This window comes from Homalodisca vitripennis, chromosome 1 (genome assembly GCF_021130785.1).
Source record: "Homalodisca vitripennis isolate AUS2020 chromosome 1, UT_GWSS_2.1, whole genome shotgun sequence".
Lineage (NCBI taxonomy): Eukaryota > Metazoa > Arthropoda > Insecta > Hemiptera > Cicadellidae > Homalodisca > Homalodisca vitripennis.
The window spans coordinates 29144706-29161320 of NC_060207.1; the positions used below are offsets into that span (position 1 = coordinate 29144706).

The following is a 16615-nucleotide window of genomic DNA, read 5'->3' on the forward strand; positions in this document are numbered from 1 at the left end:
TTTTTAATATGTAACCATTATATTCAATTTATATTTAAGTGTTGTGATAGAAGGCTACAAAAACAAAAACGTGGTCTCAGAGACCAGGTTTTTCCATTGACGTAATTTTGAATACGTTTCCGTAATAGTGTTAGTAGTGTGAACATAAGTAGTTGCGGCAATATCATAAACCATAACAATGAGAATAAAAACAATAAATTAGAATATTTACAAAAACAGCTGTTGTCAAAATCATTGTTTACATGACTGGAGTATGAACTAAGAGGGCGGTTTGATGTCAGTGACTTTTTTAATAAAACAAATTTTTTCAGCAGATAAACATTTTATTATTTAATATAATTTCCTTTTAGCTCAATAAATTTAGTCTAGTATTTTTCAAATTTTTTTATTCTTCTAGATAATATGTTTTCTCAGGGCTCTCAAAATAGGCATTTTATTCAATAATTACTTCTTCATTCAAGCCAAATCTCCTATCAACCAGCCATTTCTTTAGATTTTGGAAACAGGAAATAGTCGCAGAGGGCTAAATCTGGAGAATATGCTGGATGAGGTGACAGTCCGTAGCCAAATTCATGGAATTTTGCTATCATGACTAGACAAGTGTGCACATGTGCATTGTCTTGATGGAACAACACTTTCTTCTTTGCAAAATGCAGCCTGTTTGCTACAAATCAACATTGAATCTTTCCAAAAGATTTCTGAATAATATTCGCCGGTGATGGTTTTACCCTTCTCAAGGTAATTAATGTTAATGACATCCCATACAAGCCAAAAAATTGTGGCCATGATCTTGTTGGCTGACAGACTCACCTTGGCCTTCTTTAGTCTACGTTCACCCCGAGCAACCCACTGTTTTGAATGTTCCTTGGTCTCTGGCGTGTTGTGATAGATCCATGTTTTGTCCACAGTTACAAAACGGCGCCAAAACTCATCCGGATTACGGCTGAACATTGCTAAACACTCTTTTGGAATGGTCACATGGTTGCGCTTATGGTCGAGTGTGAGTAATCGCCGCACCCATTTTTTTTCATGTCCAAATATTCGTGTAAAATGTGATGTACCCATTCAGTTGAGATACCTACAGCATGAACCAATTCATGCACTATCATTCTCCGATTTTCCAATATCATTCCAGGATTTTGATCACTTCTTTTGGGCGATCTGAACGCTATTGATGGTACGACCACAACAGAATTTTGTAAACTACTTCTTAACCATCGAAATTGAAAGTGCCAAGCCCTCATAGTATTTATTTATCAAGTCTTTCCTTAGTATCAGTGATGGATTTTTTACTTAAAAAGTAATGCTTAATTAGCACACGAAATTCACTTTTTTCCATTTTCGTGAAAATTTATGAGGTTATCTGCTTTAAACGTCTATCAAACACCAACTGCACGACGCAGCTTATTCAAAATTAGAAAGTTGTCCACTATTGGACTAAAGCTGACTGCAGCACTGTTGCATTTAAAGTTACTGCGAGGGAAATTCAAAAAGTCACTGACTTATCAAACCGCCCTCGTAACAAGAGCAATCACAGATAACTGTAATCTGCAATTCCCAATATTTAATGATTGTACTATAGTCCCTAAACATATGGTTTGATGGGCTAAAATGGCTAAGCAGAATATAAATAAAGTCTGTACTTTAAAGTATGACGTTATCCCATATTAAATATACTTGAAATTTAAGCAGTTACAACATTTTCAACTTCGATCATAAATACAATACTCATATACAAGGGGTTTCAAGGAGTTAGTTCTCCACACTGACATTGAACTTTAAGACCATACTGATATTACTCATACAATTACGTGTATTCACCTATTCTTACCTGGTCCGCTAGAAGCATCTTGTCATTGTCGCCACTGGGAGCCAAACACAACAGCAGGTCCAGGCGTACCGGCGTCTGGTTGGCCAACTCCTCCGCTACCTCCAGGCAAGCCTCCGATTGACCAGCATCTATCCACCAGTGGGAACAGATCGCAGTGATGTCTGCTCTCCGCCCAGCGTTTATGTTCAGCATGTCTCTGATGAGCGGTGAGGCAGCTGCAACAATTTGTAGTACAAAATCAATATAAAATGCCAAATCTTGAAACAAGAAACCTTGACTATATCTAACAAGATGATGTTTTTAGTCTTGTCATTATCATTTTGAGAGTCTCTGAAGCTAGTATATAAAACTGCCAACCTTTAATATTTACTGGTTAATTTATAAAAGGCACTCTATTCAATATATACTATTAAATGACATAATAATAATTATTTATCTTGTAACAGTAGTATAGTTCCTTACAAGTATAGAACAATTTTTCTTATATCATAGTCTAACAAACAAGATCAGAGTTGCACTTATTGTGTCCTACGTCATGTATCAATACCATACACATGACCATGCAAGGCATTAGCTATTTATGGTCTCTTAGTTATTCAATTGAAGGGTTCTTTAAAGTAGGTTATATTTATGGATATTTATATAGTTGTAATCATCTGTCTGCTTAGTACGAATCTTAGACTGCCAGTCCACTGTGTAATTCACTAAAATCTTATTATTTTGTAAATCCTTCTATCTTTCTCACAGATATCCAAATTATCACCAGCAGAAATTAATAACAAAATACTGATTGGTGGAATAACACTGCTGAGTGAACTTGCTGACTAATCACAGTCGGTGCTGCAGTGCGATACATATAAATGTGTAACTGAACATTAACCCATTGCAGGTGAAATGCACAGTGTGTGTACTCCCACTCAGCGAACCAGAGGTCAAAAGACACACAATGTGTCCCCTAATCCTCGTTTAGCAATAACCATTGCATTTCTTTACATTTCCACTGAAATGCATTTGTGTGCTCTCAGTTAGGTTTAGTGTTTTGTTGTGTTCACAGTAATACTAAACACCTGGTAGAATGAGCTCAGATGTATTACATTAGTTTTGATAGTAAACACTGGTTGGACATATATTTTGTTCACTTAATAGTTTTAAATAAATTTGTGTAAAATATTTGGATTTCCTATTTATTACTTCAGATTTCTTTTTTAACAAATGTATAAAATTATGTTTTAGAATTTAATACAATAAAGAACTGTGTACATGCTACAGACTGTCTGCTGCCGCCGCACCATCTGCCACTACAAACAACTCTGGCCACCAGGTGTCAAAAATTTTTGCCAACCGTAATGGGTTAAAATTATCAGAGATTTTATTACCTATGAATATCCAACATTTCTTTTTTTACTTAGTATTAAAACAATATTGTATGCATTTAAAGATGTATTGACAAAAAAATGTGTAAACAGTCCAATATTAGGCATTTTCAAATCCAAGATTAAGGAAGAGAATTTTTACCCTCTCTTACTTCATAACTATTAATTGAACCAAAATGCCCAAAATTTTTCATCTCAAAGTTTCAACCTAGTACTTCTACTGATCTTCTTTTCAATCTGTCTGAATCTTCATTGTCATATTTAAACTTAATTCTAAAAAAAAACTGGACAATAGGAAACTGTTGTATTCTTTACTTACGAGAAGCTTTTTTGGGCTCAAAGTAGTCACCCTGAGAGATCTGTCTGACAAGTCTCTTAAAGTTTGATCCGTCGAATGGCATGGCTCCATATACTAGAGTGTACAATAGCACTCCTAGCGACCTGTGTGTACATAAACATCAGTGATGAGATTGAATCATCGTGTGATTTTTATTCAAGCTAACATAAATGAAATCTTGACTAGAGACAGAAGGTTTTTAATATAGATGAATAAATTGCATAAAACATATTATTCACTTACAACTCACATAGCTATCTTCACACTCATAGGGCATAAAACAATTATAAAATATTGAGTTGTCCTTAAATTAGCGATGAAATTAATTTAAGTAGTGCATAAATTAATACAGTAAAAATACAGAAATTTTAAAAGATCGTGACACTGAATTAGAGCTTATAAAATAGCCAGATTTCTTTTAAAGAGAGAGAACATTACGGTTATCAAGTAATTAAGACACTGTATTAAGTTACAGTATAAAAAAATATGAAACTTATTAACATCAAAAGGTAGTTTATCATTAATTTTAACAAATATTTTCCAGTAGACTAATGTTAATAAACTATTTATTTAACTGCTACTGACAAAACATCATAACGAATGTTTCAAGAATTTTGGTTGGAAAATCTTGCCATATAACAGCATAATTATGCAAATGTTTAGTTCAGCTATGTTATGTGTAGCGTAATTATGGTGAAACAGGTTTTTTACAAGAAATTTTATCATAATTACATTCCAGATTAAGTGTTTGAAAAATGTCTCTGTTCTATCTTCAAAATAACTAGATAAGGGATCATTTAATTTTTAATATAAAACAACATGCTGGGCGATAAATCAGGAGTATTATTTCAAAGTTTCAGTTTGTAAACAATGATACAGGAAATCCCAGACCTTGTGAAAAGTTCATGGTTGGAACATCCATTACAATAATGGAGACACTTCATTCATAAAGCTAATTTACAGAACTTTGAACGTATTTTGATGAGATCATTCATCTGTACTAATTTCCAGACACCAAGATATTGCTCCCTGAAATTTTTAGCAATTACCAAAACTAAACATGAAACGCAAAATGATTAAGGTCTTACAAAAAAAAAAAACAATTTAAATGAAGCTATTATCAAAAATTAATTATATAAGTAGTTATATATTATATTCTTGATTTATCTCAATCCGTACAAGAATAACCTTTTTAATGTTTACAATTTTATATGTTCTTAAGTGTTACATAGATGTTCCTAGAGGGCAACTCACCAGCAATCAACCTCTGGACCATGGTAGGGTGTGCCCTTGACAATCTCTGGGCTGGCATAGAGTGGACTGCCACAGAATGTACCCAGCAGTCGACTCTCATCAAACACGTTCGACAACCCAAAGTCAGCTATCTGCAGTGCATAGTATGTTTACTGAGTGATGTTTAGTAGAGAGCATTTTAATTAAACTACAAGTAAAAAGAATTTACCTTATTCTATAGATTATCTTAATTAATTTACTTATATGTGTGTTTGATATATACAAACCGGATTCAGCACTAAGACACAAGTGTCACTGGTAAATATTCGTTCTCATCTACTATATAATTTCTAGAATCTGTACAATTTGGAGGCTGAGAGTTGCAGGTGTATGGTGTACTGATTGAAAGTGGTAAGTATGGGAGCTGGGAATGGCGAGCATGCGAGTTGAGAGTTGCAAGCATGGGGGCTGAGTGTGAAAATCTTAGGTTTGAGAGTAGCAAGTGTGGTTGCTGAGTGTGGCAAGCATGGGAGTTGAGAGCTGCAAGTGTGGGTGCTGAGTGTGGAATCTTAGGTTTGAGAGTTGCAAGTGTGGGTGCTGAGTGTGGAAATCTTAGATTTGAGAGCTGCAAGTGTGGGTGCTGAGTGTGGAAATCTTAGGTTTGAGAGTTGCAAGTGTGGTTGCTGAGTGTGGCAAGCATGGGAGTTGAGAGCTGCAAGTGTGGGTGCTGAGTGTGGCAATCAAAGGGTTGAGATTTGTAAGCGTGGGGTAAGAGTTGCAAGCGAGGGGCTAAAAGTTACAACCATGAGGCTGAGAGTTGCAAGCATGGGGCTGAGAGTTGCAAGCATAAGGCTGAGTGTGGCAAGCATAGGGTTGAGAGTTGTTAACATGGGACTAAAAGTTGCAATTATGTTAAGTATAAAAATATAGAAGTATGGGAATCTTCTGCTGTGGACGACACAGAATTCCTACTTATCTAAAAGTCCCATATTACTGATACTTTAAAAAAACAAATTGTGTTCAGGTCAATTAGTACATTTTACACAAGCAAATTACATTTAATTCAAAATTGTAATGAGTAATATTATAACTTTGTGGTAATTTTGAACAATCCTCCCATTTTACTAAGAGATTTGTACTATAACAGTGTGTTATGGTTAATAAGATATTTGCTCAGGACTTATACTGAGAAATTATTACAATAAAATAAAAACTAATATTTAAAATTTTATTTTTCACAATTCTTAATAAACTTACACCATGTGGGATAATAGGATGATTAAAAATTGCACCATGGTCCCAGCAGCAGAACATAACTTGATACCCTTTGATTAAAAGTCAGGACTTCTATATCTAAACCAATCCGTAAAAAGCATAATATTTACAAATGTATGAATAATGTATAATGTTACAAACACAGAAACAAACCTTGGCATTCCCATTTTCATCTAGCAGAATGTTTTCTAGTTTCAAGTCTCGATGGCAAATCTTGTGCTGAAAATTAAACACATTAAAAATTTAAAAAAATATTTTGATTAAAATGTACATAAATATTTTCTTCACTACTTGCTTGGAATTAACAAATTTATATCTCCAAAAAATAAACAGACTGATTAATGCTAATATAGGTCAAGTACCTGGGCGTGATCCTAGATAGGGTTCTAAACTGGGGACCTCATCTAGAAAGGGTCATTGCCAGGGGTAAGTGGTCTCTAATGCAATGCAGACGTGTGATAGGTGGGCCCTGGGGACTGAAGCCGAGGCTCTTGTACTGGCTTTATGTTTCCGTGGTCAGACCTGCACTAATGTACGGAGCTGTCGTATGGTGGCCAAAAATGGAAGCCAAAACGGTGGTAGCACGTCTGGCAGGTATCCAAAGGATGGCCTGCCTCGCTATCACAGGGGCCTTTCCTAGTGCGCCAGGTGCGGCTCTGGACTGTTGTCTTAATCTCGCCCCCCTGGACATTGTCATTCGAGCTATGGCCAGGAAGAGTGCCTACTGTCTTCAGCAGACGGGATTCTGGTCGGGCTGCAGCAGCGGTGGGCACTGCAGAATTAGCACTCTGATACAGGAGGATGTTTTGCATATGATCTCTGATCAGATGCCACAAAAGTTTTCCTTTGACAAACCCTTTAGGATTATTTTGCCCTCAAGGGATGATTGGTCAGAGGGGAAGCAACCTCTTCCACCAGCGGAGCTCGAATGGTACACAGACGGCTCTAAAACAAAAAGCGGCACAGGTGCTGGAATTCTGGGAGTGAGACCATGTAGGGAGCTGGTGGTTCCTATGGGTCCGTATCCGACAGTCTTTCAAGCGGAGGTCGCAGCCATTATGGAATGTGCTCGTGAGAATCTTCGTCTGCGATATAGGGGCAAGACGATTAACATTTTCACGGACAGTCAGGCAGCGCTGATGGCGCTGGATTCTTGCGCAATCAAATCCAAACTGGTTTGGGATTGCTATCAGACCGTTTCCTCCCTTGCCAGAATCAACAATGTAACCGTTTGTTGGGTTCCTGGTCATGAGGGGATTTCTGGGAACGAAAGAGCTGATGCCCTGGCCAACCAGGGCTCAGCAACAATTATGACGGGCCCTCAACCATTCTGCGGTGTTCCAAGGTGTGAATCCTCTAGGGTTGTCTCGAAATGGATTCGCGCGGAGCATGGGAGAAGGTGGAGGTTGCATCCGGGTTTGAGAGTGAGTAGAATGGTATTACAGTCACCTTCCTCCAAGGTGGCCTCGGACCTTCTCTCATTAAACAGATCAATGTCTTCCAAGGTCATTGGTCTCATTACGGGGCATGGTCACCTGAAGAAGCATCTACACAGAGTTGGTATCCTTCAGGAGGATCCGCTCTGTGGAAGGTGTAATGAGCAGGAGGAGACTGCTGAGCACCTGCTCTTTGATTGCCCAGCAATAGCAAGAGAGCGGTATGCCATCTTTGGTAGCTTGAACAGGGGTGGCGAGTTTTCCCAGGAGGACTTGATAGGTTGTTTTCGGCGGTTTGTTGAACTGCTGAAGTTGTAGACTGGTAGTCCTCATGGTGTTTTTGGGGTGCGCAAAAGGCCCTTGAGGCTTAAGTGCATGGCAGTAGGCCGCCCCAAGGAAGAAGAAAAAAAAAAAAAAAAAAATGCTAATATGTTCAAATTAAAAGTGGCTATGTACAGTGAACATAGCTAGTGTTCAAAGAATTTAGCATTAACCCATAGACCTATTTTGATGCTATGGTTTCGTCACACAATAGTAAACCAAAAACCTCAATGGAAGCACTAGATAAAAATAATGAAACTGTAAATGGGCTATCTGCATATCTAAGACAACAAGTCAGGATGGTTGCATGGTTTAGTTTAAGGCACTACTCTTGTCTGCAAGAGTTTGCTTTGAAGTCATGGGTTGATTCCTGCACCTGATGTTGGAGAGCTTTTCAGTCTGGTGAACACATATGAGAGTAACTGGTCTGTGGTATAGCTGTTGGTAAGGCATATCTTAACTTAACAGTGATTGGCTTGGGTGAAAGTTGAGAGGAACAGTCTATACTTGTATAGATGTACCAGACCTAAATCACCCGTTTTGCATTTTTTGTCTTTATTATCACGGGAAACCACTTGATTTGTGTTATGTTATGTTTTACAAGGCATTTATTACTAAATCAGAACCATAATAATATCATTTAAGAGTTAATAAACCGTTTTAAACCATAACAACACCGAACCATAAAAACTATGTGCTAAAACTAGTGCATCAATGGGTTAAATATCCAACAATGAAAGTATCAATGGCAAACAAAATGGTGATTATCATCCAATACACTGAGACTGGGTATACATTATTTTACCATATTCAAGTTCTGCTCAACTTATTGCTGCTTTTGTGATCTATGTTAAGAAACCACACCTTATGGCAGTAGTAGACGGCTGTGGAAATCTGCCTGAAGATTCTCCTAGCTTCATCCTCAGCCAGCACCTTGCGCTCACTCAGGAAGTCGTAGAGCTCACCCCCCGCAGCATACTCCATCACCAACACCATCTTCTCTCGGTTCTCAAACACTGCCACAGTCAAAACCATAGTTACAGTTTTCATGGAGAGTAAGTGTGTAGATTGCTTTTTTAAATTATGGTACTTAAACCAACAACTAATTTTTCTAGTTTTTAATGTATTTATTGTATATTTAAATGTATAAACCATTCATGATGTTCTTCAATAATGATGTTTCAGACATTGCCACACAAGCCTGTTCTGAAATACTCAGATCTCATCACAAGTGAGTCTTCTTAGAAGTTAATAGCATTAGATCAATATCTGCATTGTTCTGATAAATGTTCCTTGAATTTTCAGTTAAAAAAAAATAATAAATGTGTACGGTTTAATTATTTTTAATAGCAAAACTACTACATAACTCTCTGCTCATTTTGTAAAATTCAAGGTGCCATAAAATACATATGTTGTAAAATATTTTAAAACTTTATAATTAATACATCTGAAGACCCAAAATGTGAGAAACTCCCAAAAAGCAAACCTACCTTCATAAATATGAATAATGTTGGGATGCTGGACAGAAGACATGATCTGGATTTCTCTTCGTATCCTGATTAGATCTGCCTCTGTCTCTATTTTGCATTTCTTTATAGTTTTAATGGCAACCTGCAAATCAGTGCAAATATTTAGTAACTTATAAGGTAAAAGATTCCTTTCTTTTTAACGCTATCTGATTACTAAACAGAGCAAACCGCCATTATTTTGCATCCCCTGAAAAGTTGTAAGCTTTGTTATATTACTACATTAATTTTTTAGGGTAAAAATACACAGATGGTGACACGATGGGATGTGATGTGAGACTATCAAACAGCTGTTATTATAGAGAATAATATACACACAGCGCAACATAATGTGATCAGTGTATTTTATTCCAAATGCTGCTGTATTTCATAATTTTGCTTTGCTTCGCATCACATTGTGTTGTGTCACTATCTGTGTATTCGTACCCTTAGTTATACAAAAATATCTGTCTGGTTTCTTCCTTATAATTGTCAATAATTCAACAAAATATTTAATATTTTGATAAGATAAGATGTTATGATTAAATTTTGTGAATCCAAAGCATGTTAAATACTATAGGTGGATGTTATATATTCCAGTCTCGCTTGCATGTCAACAAAACACTGGCACTACTTTTCGATGATTGAAATTAAGAATAACCTTTAATAATAAGAAAACTGCAAAATAAATAAGTATCACTCCAATGTAATGAACTCAGTTTTAAACAAGATCTGATTCTAGTCAATAAATACACAACCTGGTGATTACAGTATTATTAAATGGTAATCATAAATTTTATTGTAAAATAGAAATGCAGAATTCTTCTTTTTTTTTTTCCCCACGTACACTGTAGTATCATCATTACTGGTGTTTATTTTACCTGTCACAAAATAAGCCAAGTGAAATATTTAAGCATTAATTACTTGAGAATTTGGCTTGAAAATCATGTTTAAAGAGCTATCACAGCAATTATCTTTAATTTATGATTCCATGGGCTCTGTACATAAAATCACACTGTTGGCGTTGAGGGGAAAGGTATATAATGTCAAAAGGTTTCATATGTGTTAGATGAAAGTTACAAAACAACAAAAACTCTGTTTCAAAGTATGTCTTACCTACTGATTAGTTATCTAAAGTATTTCTAATGTGCAATTAGAATAAGCACTTTCACAATTTGACACTAAAGAGATGTTTCATTACATTAGTGGCGGAAGAGTTGAGCTACACATTAAGCTGCATGTTATAGGGGTAGAGGATCCAGAATCTTAAGATTTTATCACCCATTTAGGAACTCATTTATAGGCTCTTATTACAAGTTATCTCTTATTAAATTCTCATTGGTAAATAAAAATTGCTTCTGTATAAAGATTGTTGCTGTATAGGATACATAAAAAGCGACAAAAATGTAATACATTTTACATGTTCTGATCCATTTAGCAAGTACTTAGGCAGAACTGCAAATAACATTTAGTTATTTATCAAAATACATTATTTGTCCCCAATTAATTAGAATGCCCTTTTTATTCAACATGTAAATGTCATTGGTAAAAGATTAACCATATAATGAATAAAAATTATTCCACAGGTTTATTAAAAATATTATGAAATATAAATGAAGACTTCACACATTGACTGTTGCAGACATGCGAGTACGCAATGCACTATTATATGGAATCAGAACCACTGAGTGTGGAGCAGCAGTCAAGGTGTTAAATATTTTTCATGTAGTAAATTTGTTTCCAAAGTATTTGAACTATTAGATCAGATTTTACATATATTCAGTAATACAATTAATATGTAACAGTAATAAACTCAATAGTTTAGAGTACTATCATACTCGTAGTTATGATACTAGAAAGAAGACAAACTTACTCTGTTTCTAAGACTATATTCTATAAAAGTTTATGAGAACAAACTAATAGTGCCGAAATTATATATTCCAGTCAGTTACTAAAAATCATAAAAAATATTAAAAAATTAAAAATATACAGGTAAACTATTTATGTTATTAATAAATCTTCACTAATCTTACTTAGAGGAGTTTTTTCAATTATTGATGTTTTATAAATATATTTTGATTTTTCTCATAATTTTATTAAATTTTAATTTAGTTCTGTTGATGCACTTCTTGAATAAATAACATTATTTATTCATTGATTTAAGTAATAATGCAATAATTATTTAAGAAAGATTGTTTTAGATTGTTTCCAACATTTAAGCATCCAATTTGAGTATAATATAAGGACTCCTATCAATTTTCAAGATTTATCTACACACTAGCACCTTAATTAATTTCTACTAATCAATTTCAAAAGAAATCTTTAAAAAGTACATGTCACATCTTTTTATGAATCTCTTTCTGTGAATTACTATTACAACACAAGCAATAAACCTATGTCAATCAAGCTATCTCTGAAATTGTTTTATCTTATCTCTGTAAACAATTTATTATATCTGTTAAATGCATCATATGTGCATTTCTTATGGGAAGCACCTATAGATATTCACTTATTCAATATTCAAAACTTCAAATATTTAAAGCAATAAAATGACAACACTTTATGAAAAAATCAACATTAATATATTCTGTGGCTTACTTAACAATTTTACAGATTACATATTCCACATCTACATCAAAACAATACTGAATGTCTGATAGAAACAATTTTCAGGATATCAAATACATGTAAGTCCATTAGAATCAACTACATGTAAATCATCAAGAAATAACTAAAGAAATACTGAATCAAGTTCAAACTTGATACAAAAGTTCAGTATATAGATATATTGGCTAAATTCATTGGCCAGCTTGGTATGACTTTTCATTCCGATACAGTAGACTCTCTCTCTCGTTCGGCTTCCTTTGTTTTGGCCGCCCCTCTTAGTATGACTCACGCACGCATGTACTGTATTCATCGATGCCATGACTGGCCACAAATCGTCACAAGTTCATTTAGTGGCGGCAACGCTCATTTCTTTGTTTAAATAGGTCAGTTGCCTTCTGTATTTGATCGAGTGAAAACGTATAGTACACATACAGTAGTATTCTTTTCTTGAGTAAACACTTGTGTGTGTATTGTGTTGTTGCGTGTGTGCAGCAGTTTTGGATTCATTTTCGTTATGAGTGCTAAACATAAGCGTACTTTTGTGACAATAGGATAACGGCTGAAAGCATTAGAGCATATTATAGACAAAGGTGAATTGGTTCAAAGTATTTATAGGGAATTTGGAGTCGGTAAAACCACGGTAACTAATTGTAATTGAAACAGAAAATCAATTAAGACTTTTTGTACGCAGATTGAAATAGACAAAGTTCTTGTATCTCATGGCACTTTAAAGAAATCTAACAATGAGTTAGATGATAATGCTCTATGGTTTTGGTTTTTGCCCAGGGCATTTAAAAACTTGGACAAGTTAAAGCTACCAGTGTACTAACGGTCACAGAAATCGGTTTGGATGGATTCTCATTTATTCAAAAACTGGTTTATTTGTGAGTTCATGCACAAACGCACCTTATTCCTGTAATGCACTTCTTGTTCTCGACAATGCACCTACCCATCTGGATAAACTGGCATGTGAAGGTGAAAATGGAATAAAACTGTATTTTTTGCTGCCCAATGTGACAAGACTCCATCAGCTAATGGATCAGGGGGTCATTGAACGTGTTAGTAGTTCTATTCAAGCTACAAAAAACTGACCTAATGCAAGTATTAAAGACAACCAACATGAAGAGCATCATTTTCATGGTGGCTAAGGCCTATGATGAAATAACAGCCTTGATAATAATGAAATCATGGAGAAAAGTGTGACCAGACATTGAAAAAGCTTTCGAAAAGGACGGAAATGATCTTCGTGTATCCGACCTTGAACATGAAGCAGAGGAAGGGACAGAAGTCCTAAGTGACTTAATGCGATTGCCTCTCACTGAAAACATTGTGGAAGAAGGTTTAGACTGGTTGGCCACTGAAAAGGAGCTTGATAATAAAGTTTTGAATGATGAAGAAATAGCTTAGTTGGTTTTACAGATTTTACAAGATACCCAGGACTTAGAAGAAGAAGACGATGTCGACGGTGGGGTGGACGATGAGGGTAAAATGAGTCACACAGAGGGAGTAGCAGCCCTACAACTGGCTACAACCTATATTGAGCAACAGGCAACTTCTACAGCAGTTAATGCCATGTTTTTGACGAAGTGGCATGAATATGCAAGGAAGAATCCATTGAAGAGAGTGTCACGAAAAATTACTGATTTCTTTTAATCCCTTTTATACAGTAGAAAAATTTACTTATTTAATCTATGTACATACTGTACATTTTTAGTTTTGTAAGGTTTTATTTTTGTTATTTTGTGTGTGATGAAAAAACTATGAGTTTCGAATATGTGTAATAATTTTACAACTCCAACTGCCAGTGATAAGTTGTAAGTTAGCACTTAACCTAGGCCTAGTTTAGTTTATTTACTACATAAAACTCTTGAAATACTATTTTCACATGTTTCACAAATATTTACTACATGTATGATGACCAAAAGCATGATTTTAGCAGTTAAAATAGTTCTACTTTTGCTAACTTCGTATAGTTCGGCCGGAGGTCCAGTCCCGAGGTGGCCAAACGAAAAGGAGTATACTGTATGTTACGACTATGTTATTTACGGACATACAGAAAAATTTCCTTTGTATAAATGTTGTTGGAATCCTGTGTTTCTAAAATAAATTATATTAATATTTTAGCTGCCACAAACCTACCTATTTCTCCTGAATGAGCTGGAATCACTGTTTTTATTGTCTCTTAACATTAGTAAATACCTACTATTACCATACTATCCTTTCATGCATGTGATTACAAGATAAAACAGAAAGACAGTACGTATGGAAGTGATAAGGAGTGATATATGAATAGTTAATAAGTAATCAACATTCCATTCTAAAAATATATAGAGTTTAAATAAATGTAAACAATACCAAACTCGTGAACAGTATAGGGTACGCACCTCTTGTCCTGTCTCTTTATTAATCCCCAGCTGTACCTTGCCATACGTCCCTTGGCCCAGCTTCTTCACTATGTCAAACCTGCAACCCAACATTTCACATCACTGCCGGTCTGATATCAGTACAGACTGATAATCAATATTAAAATACCACAGAATTAAACATTTCCCAAGCAGTAGTGATTTAGCGACAGCGAGTTCAGAACACGACCACTGAGCTAAAATCTTGGCATGAGTCGCCGACGTTTATAAACAACCAGAATAAGTGAAGCATAAATAATTAACACGCCACTCGCCCTTTACATCTAAATTTTAACTGCACTTGAAATTTGGACTTTTACTGAAATTGCAATGAAAAGAGTGCAAAAATCATTGCTTGTGCAAAATAATACATTTTGCTTATGAATCTATAAATGGAACTTTTCTTAATAGATAGCATGTGAAAAATCTTTGTTCAATTTACATCAACACTTCAAATACTTATAAAATACACAACTTCACTGGAAGTTTTCTTGAACTGGATGAACATATAACATAACTACATTGTACTGGCTCAAATTAATTCTAAACCAGAACTAAAATACTTATGCTTGTACAAGGTTCAATTTTTAACAAGAATATTACCACCTTCCCCCTAAAACTTACCTGGTGAGACTTTTAATAGTCAGTAAAAACCAGTAAACATTATATGAAGAGTTACTTAAATTAATTCTTACTCTTTTCACAGTGCACTACTAAAACTTAGAAAATTACATCCGTCCAATTACTAATACACTAATACACTTCATTAAATAACAAAAAAGCAATATTTGTTCAAGAAAATTTATTTAACTGAATAAAATACAGGTATAAACACCTAATTAATAACTATCAAATATGTTTTAATATGATGAGAGTAGCATCAGATTACTGCCCTAAGTTTGATAGTTTAGTGATTCTGTTCTATTTTATTCTGGACTATGACAAAACAAAATGTAAAAAAAAAAACTATAAAACAGGTAACTTTTGGCATGAACATTCTTTTTAGTCTAATGTTCTCATTACTAAAATGTTTAACTGTATTTGAGTTGCAAATTTTATAAACTAATGTCATTCTGAAATTGAATTTAATTCCAACAAAAAGTCTTTGAAATGCTCACAAGGTTATTTCTTCTCATTTTCGTCTGTTAAATTAATGGAAAATATGAAACTCCATACATGAATAATTGCAAACATTAAATAATATGTGTTCTAAATAACATTTGTAACATATTTTTTACAAAGGTGAGAAAAATAATTTGATGGAAAGAACAAATTTAATTTTTTCCTTAGGACAGTCACTTTTTCCTAAATTGTAGACATTTTTACAGCATTATATTGAAAAGATTACAAATGTGTGGTACAAATTACACTTGAACTTATCATCATTTTTTTAATATTTCTTGTACAATAAATAAAAATTTGTTGTCAACTATTCATGAATTCCAAATAAATACGTTACAATGTGTAAAATTAATTTATTGAACTTCAAAACAGATTTATTAAGTTCTAACAATATTAGGGTATTATCTTTTTACAATGTGTACAAAATTACTATCTGCCATTGTTAATTACCACGTTACTCTGTAGATTTGTGAAATTGGACACACAATAGGGAAGTGGGTCACAGTAATAGCTCAACACAACCAAGGCCAGTGTCAGTGCCATAACTCTCACATAAACCAGACTTAATACCACAGCCGCCACCACAACAATAGTCGACTACTTCATTGCAACACATGAGATGGCTACACTTCATGTGTGTGAAATTAACATTCATTTTAAACTAACGTTTATTTTTTTAATTTGGAAAATAAAATTTACCATTATTTCCTTAGAGTCAGAACATTAGAAATCTATGTTCTATAAACCTAGAGTAAAGATATTTTTAATGGTCAAGTAGAAGATAGACAACCTAACCCTGCATAGCTTCTTCTTGTACAACTTTGGTTCGTAAATTTGCACAGCAAACTTTGTGTAGATCCAGGCACTCACTGGTGAGCAACTCCTATTTTTTTAATTAATTTTGTACACAAATTTGACCATTTCAAGAATGTGTGTCACTACCCACTTAATTAGTATTTAAAAATCTTGAAAAATGCCCCACATGGATTTATATCTAATAATGTTTTCTCCTCACTGAGTTCTTTTGGGAACCACAGCTCATTCCACATACCTAGCAGAAAAGTTACTCAATATTATCAGCTCATACTGAATAGGAATCTCTAATAGTGAGTTTATACCATTTTAGGTTGCAAGATGTTTCTATTCCAAGTGATGTTCCAATTAAATTTGCTG

General features: G+C 34.5%; 1 protein-coding gene across 4 annotated transcripts in view; it reads right to left on the reverse strand.

Annotated features, from left to right (window-relative positions):
- Nucleotides 1–16615, reverse strand: part of LOC124358936 (NUAK family SNF1-like kinase 1) — a 61351-nt gene that overhangs the window by 30947 nt on the left and 13789 nt on the right. For all 4 annotated transcript variants that reach the window (XR_006922090.1, XM_046811212.1, XM_046811220.1 and 1 more), the window contains exons 3-9: nt 14303–14381; nt 9297–9417; nt 8671–8822; nt 6203–6268; nt 4796–4926; nt 3524–3645; nt 1832–2046 (exon numbers count right to left, since the gene is read on the reverse strand). Coding sequence is in view for 3 of the 4 variants with exons in the window: in XM_046811212.1 (XP_046667168.1) it covers nt 1832–2046; nt 3524–3645; nt 4796–4926; nt 6203–6268; nt 8671–8822; nt 9297–9417; nt 14303–14381 (886 nt within the window). In the remaining variant the exon portion in view is untranslated. The remainder of the gene's footprint in view (nt 1–1831; nt 2047–3523; nt 3646–4795; nt 4927–6202; nt 6269–8670; nt 8823–9296; nt 9418–14302; nt 14382–16615) is intronic.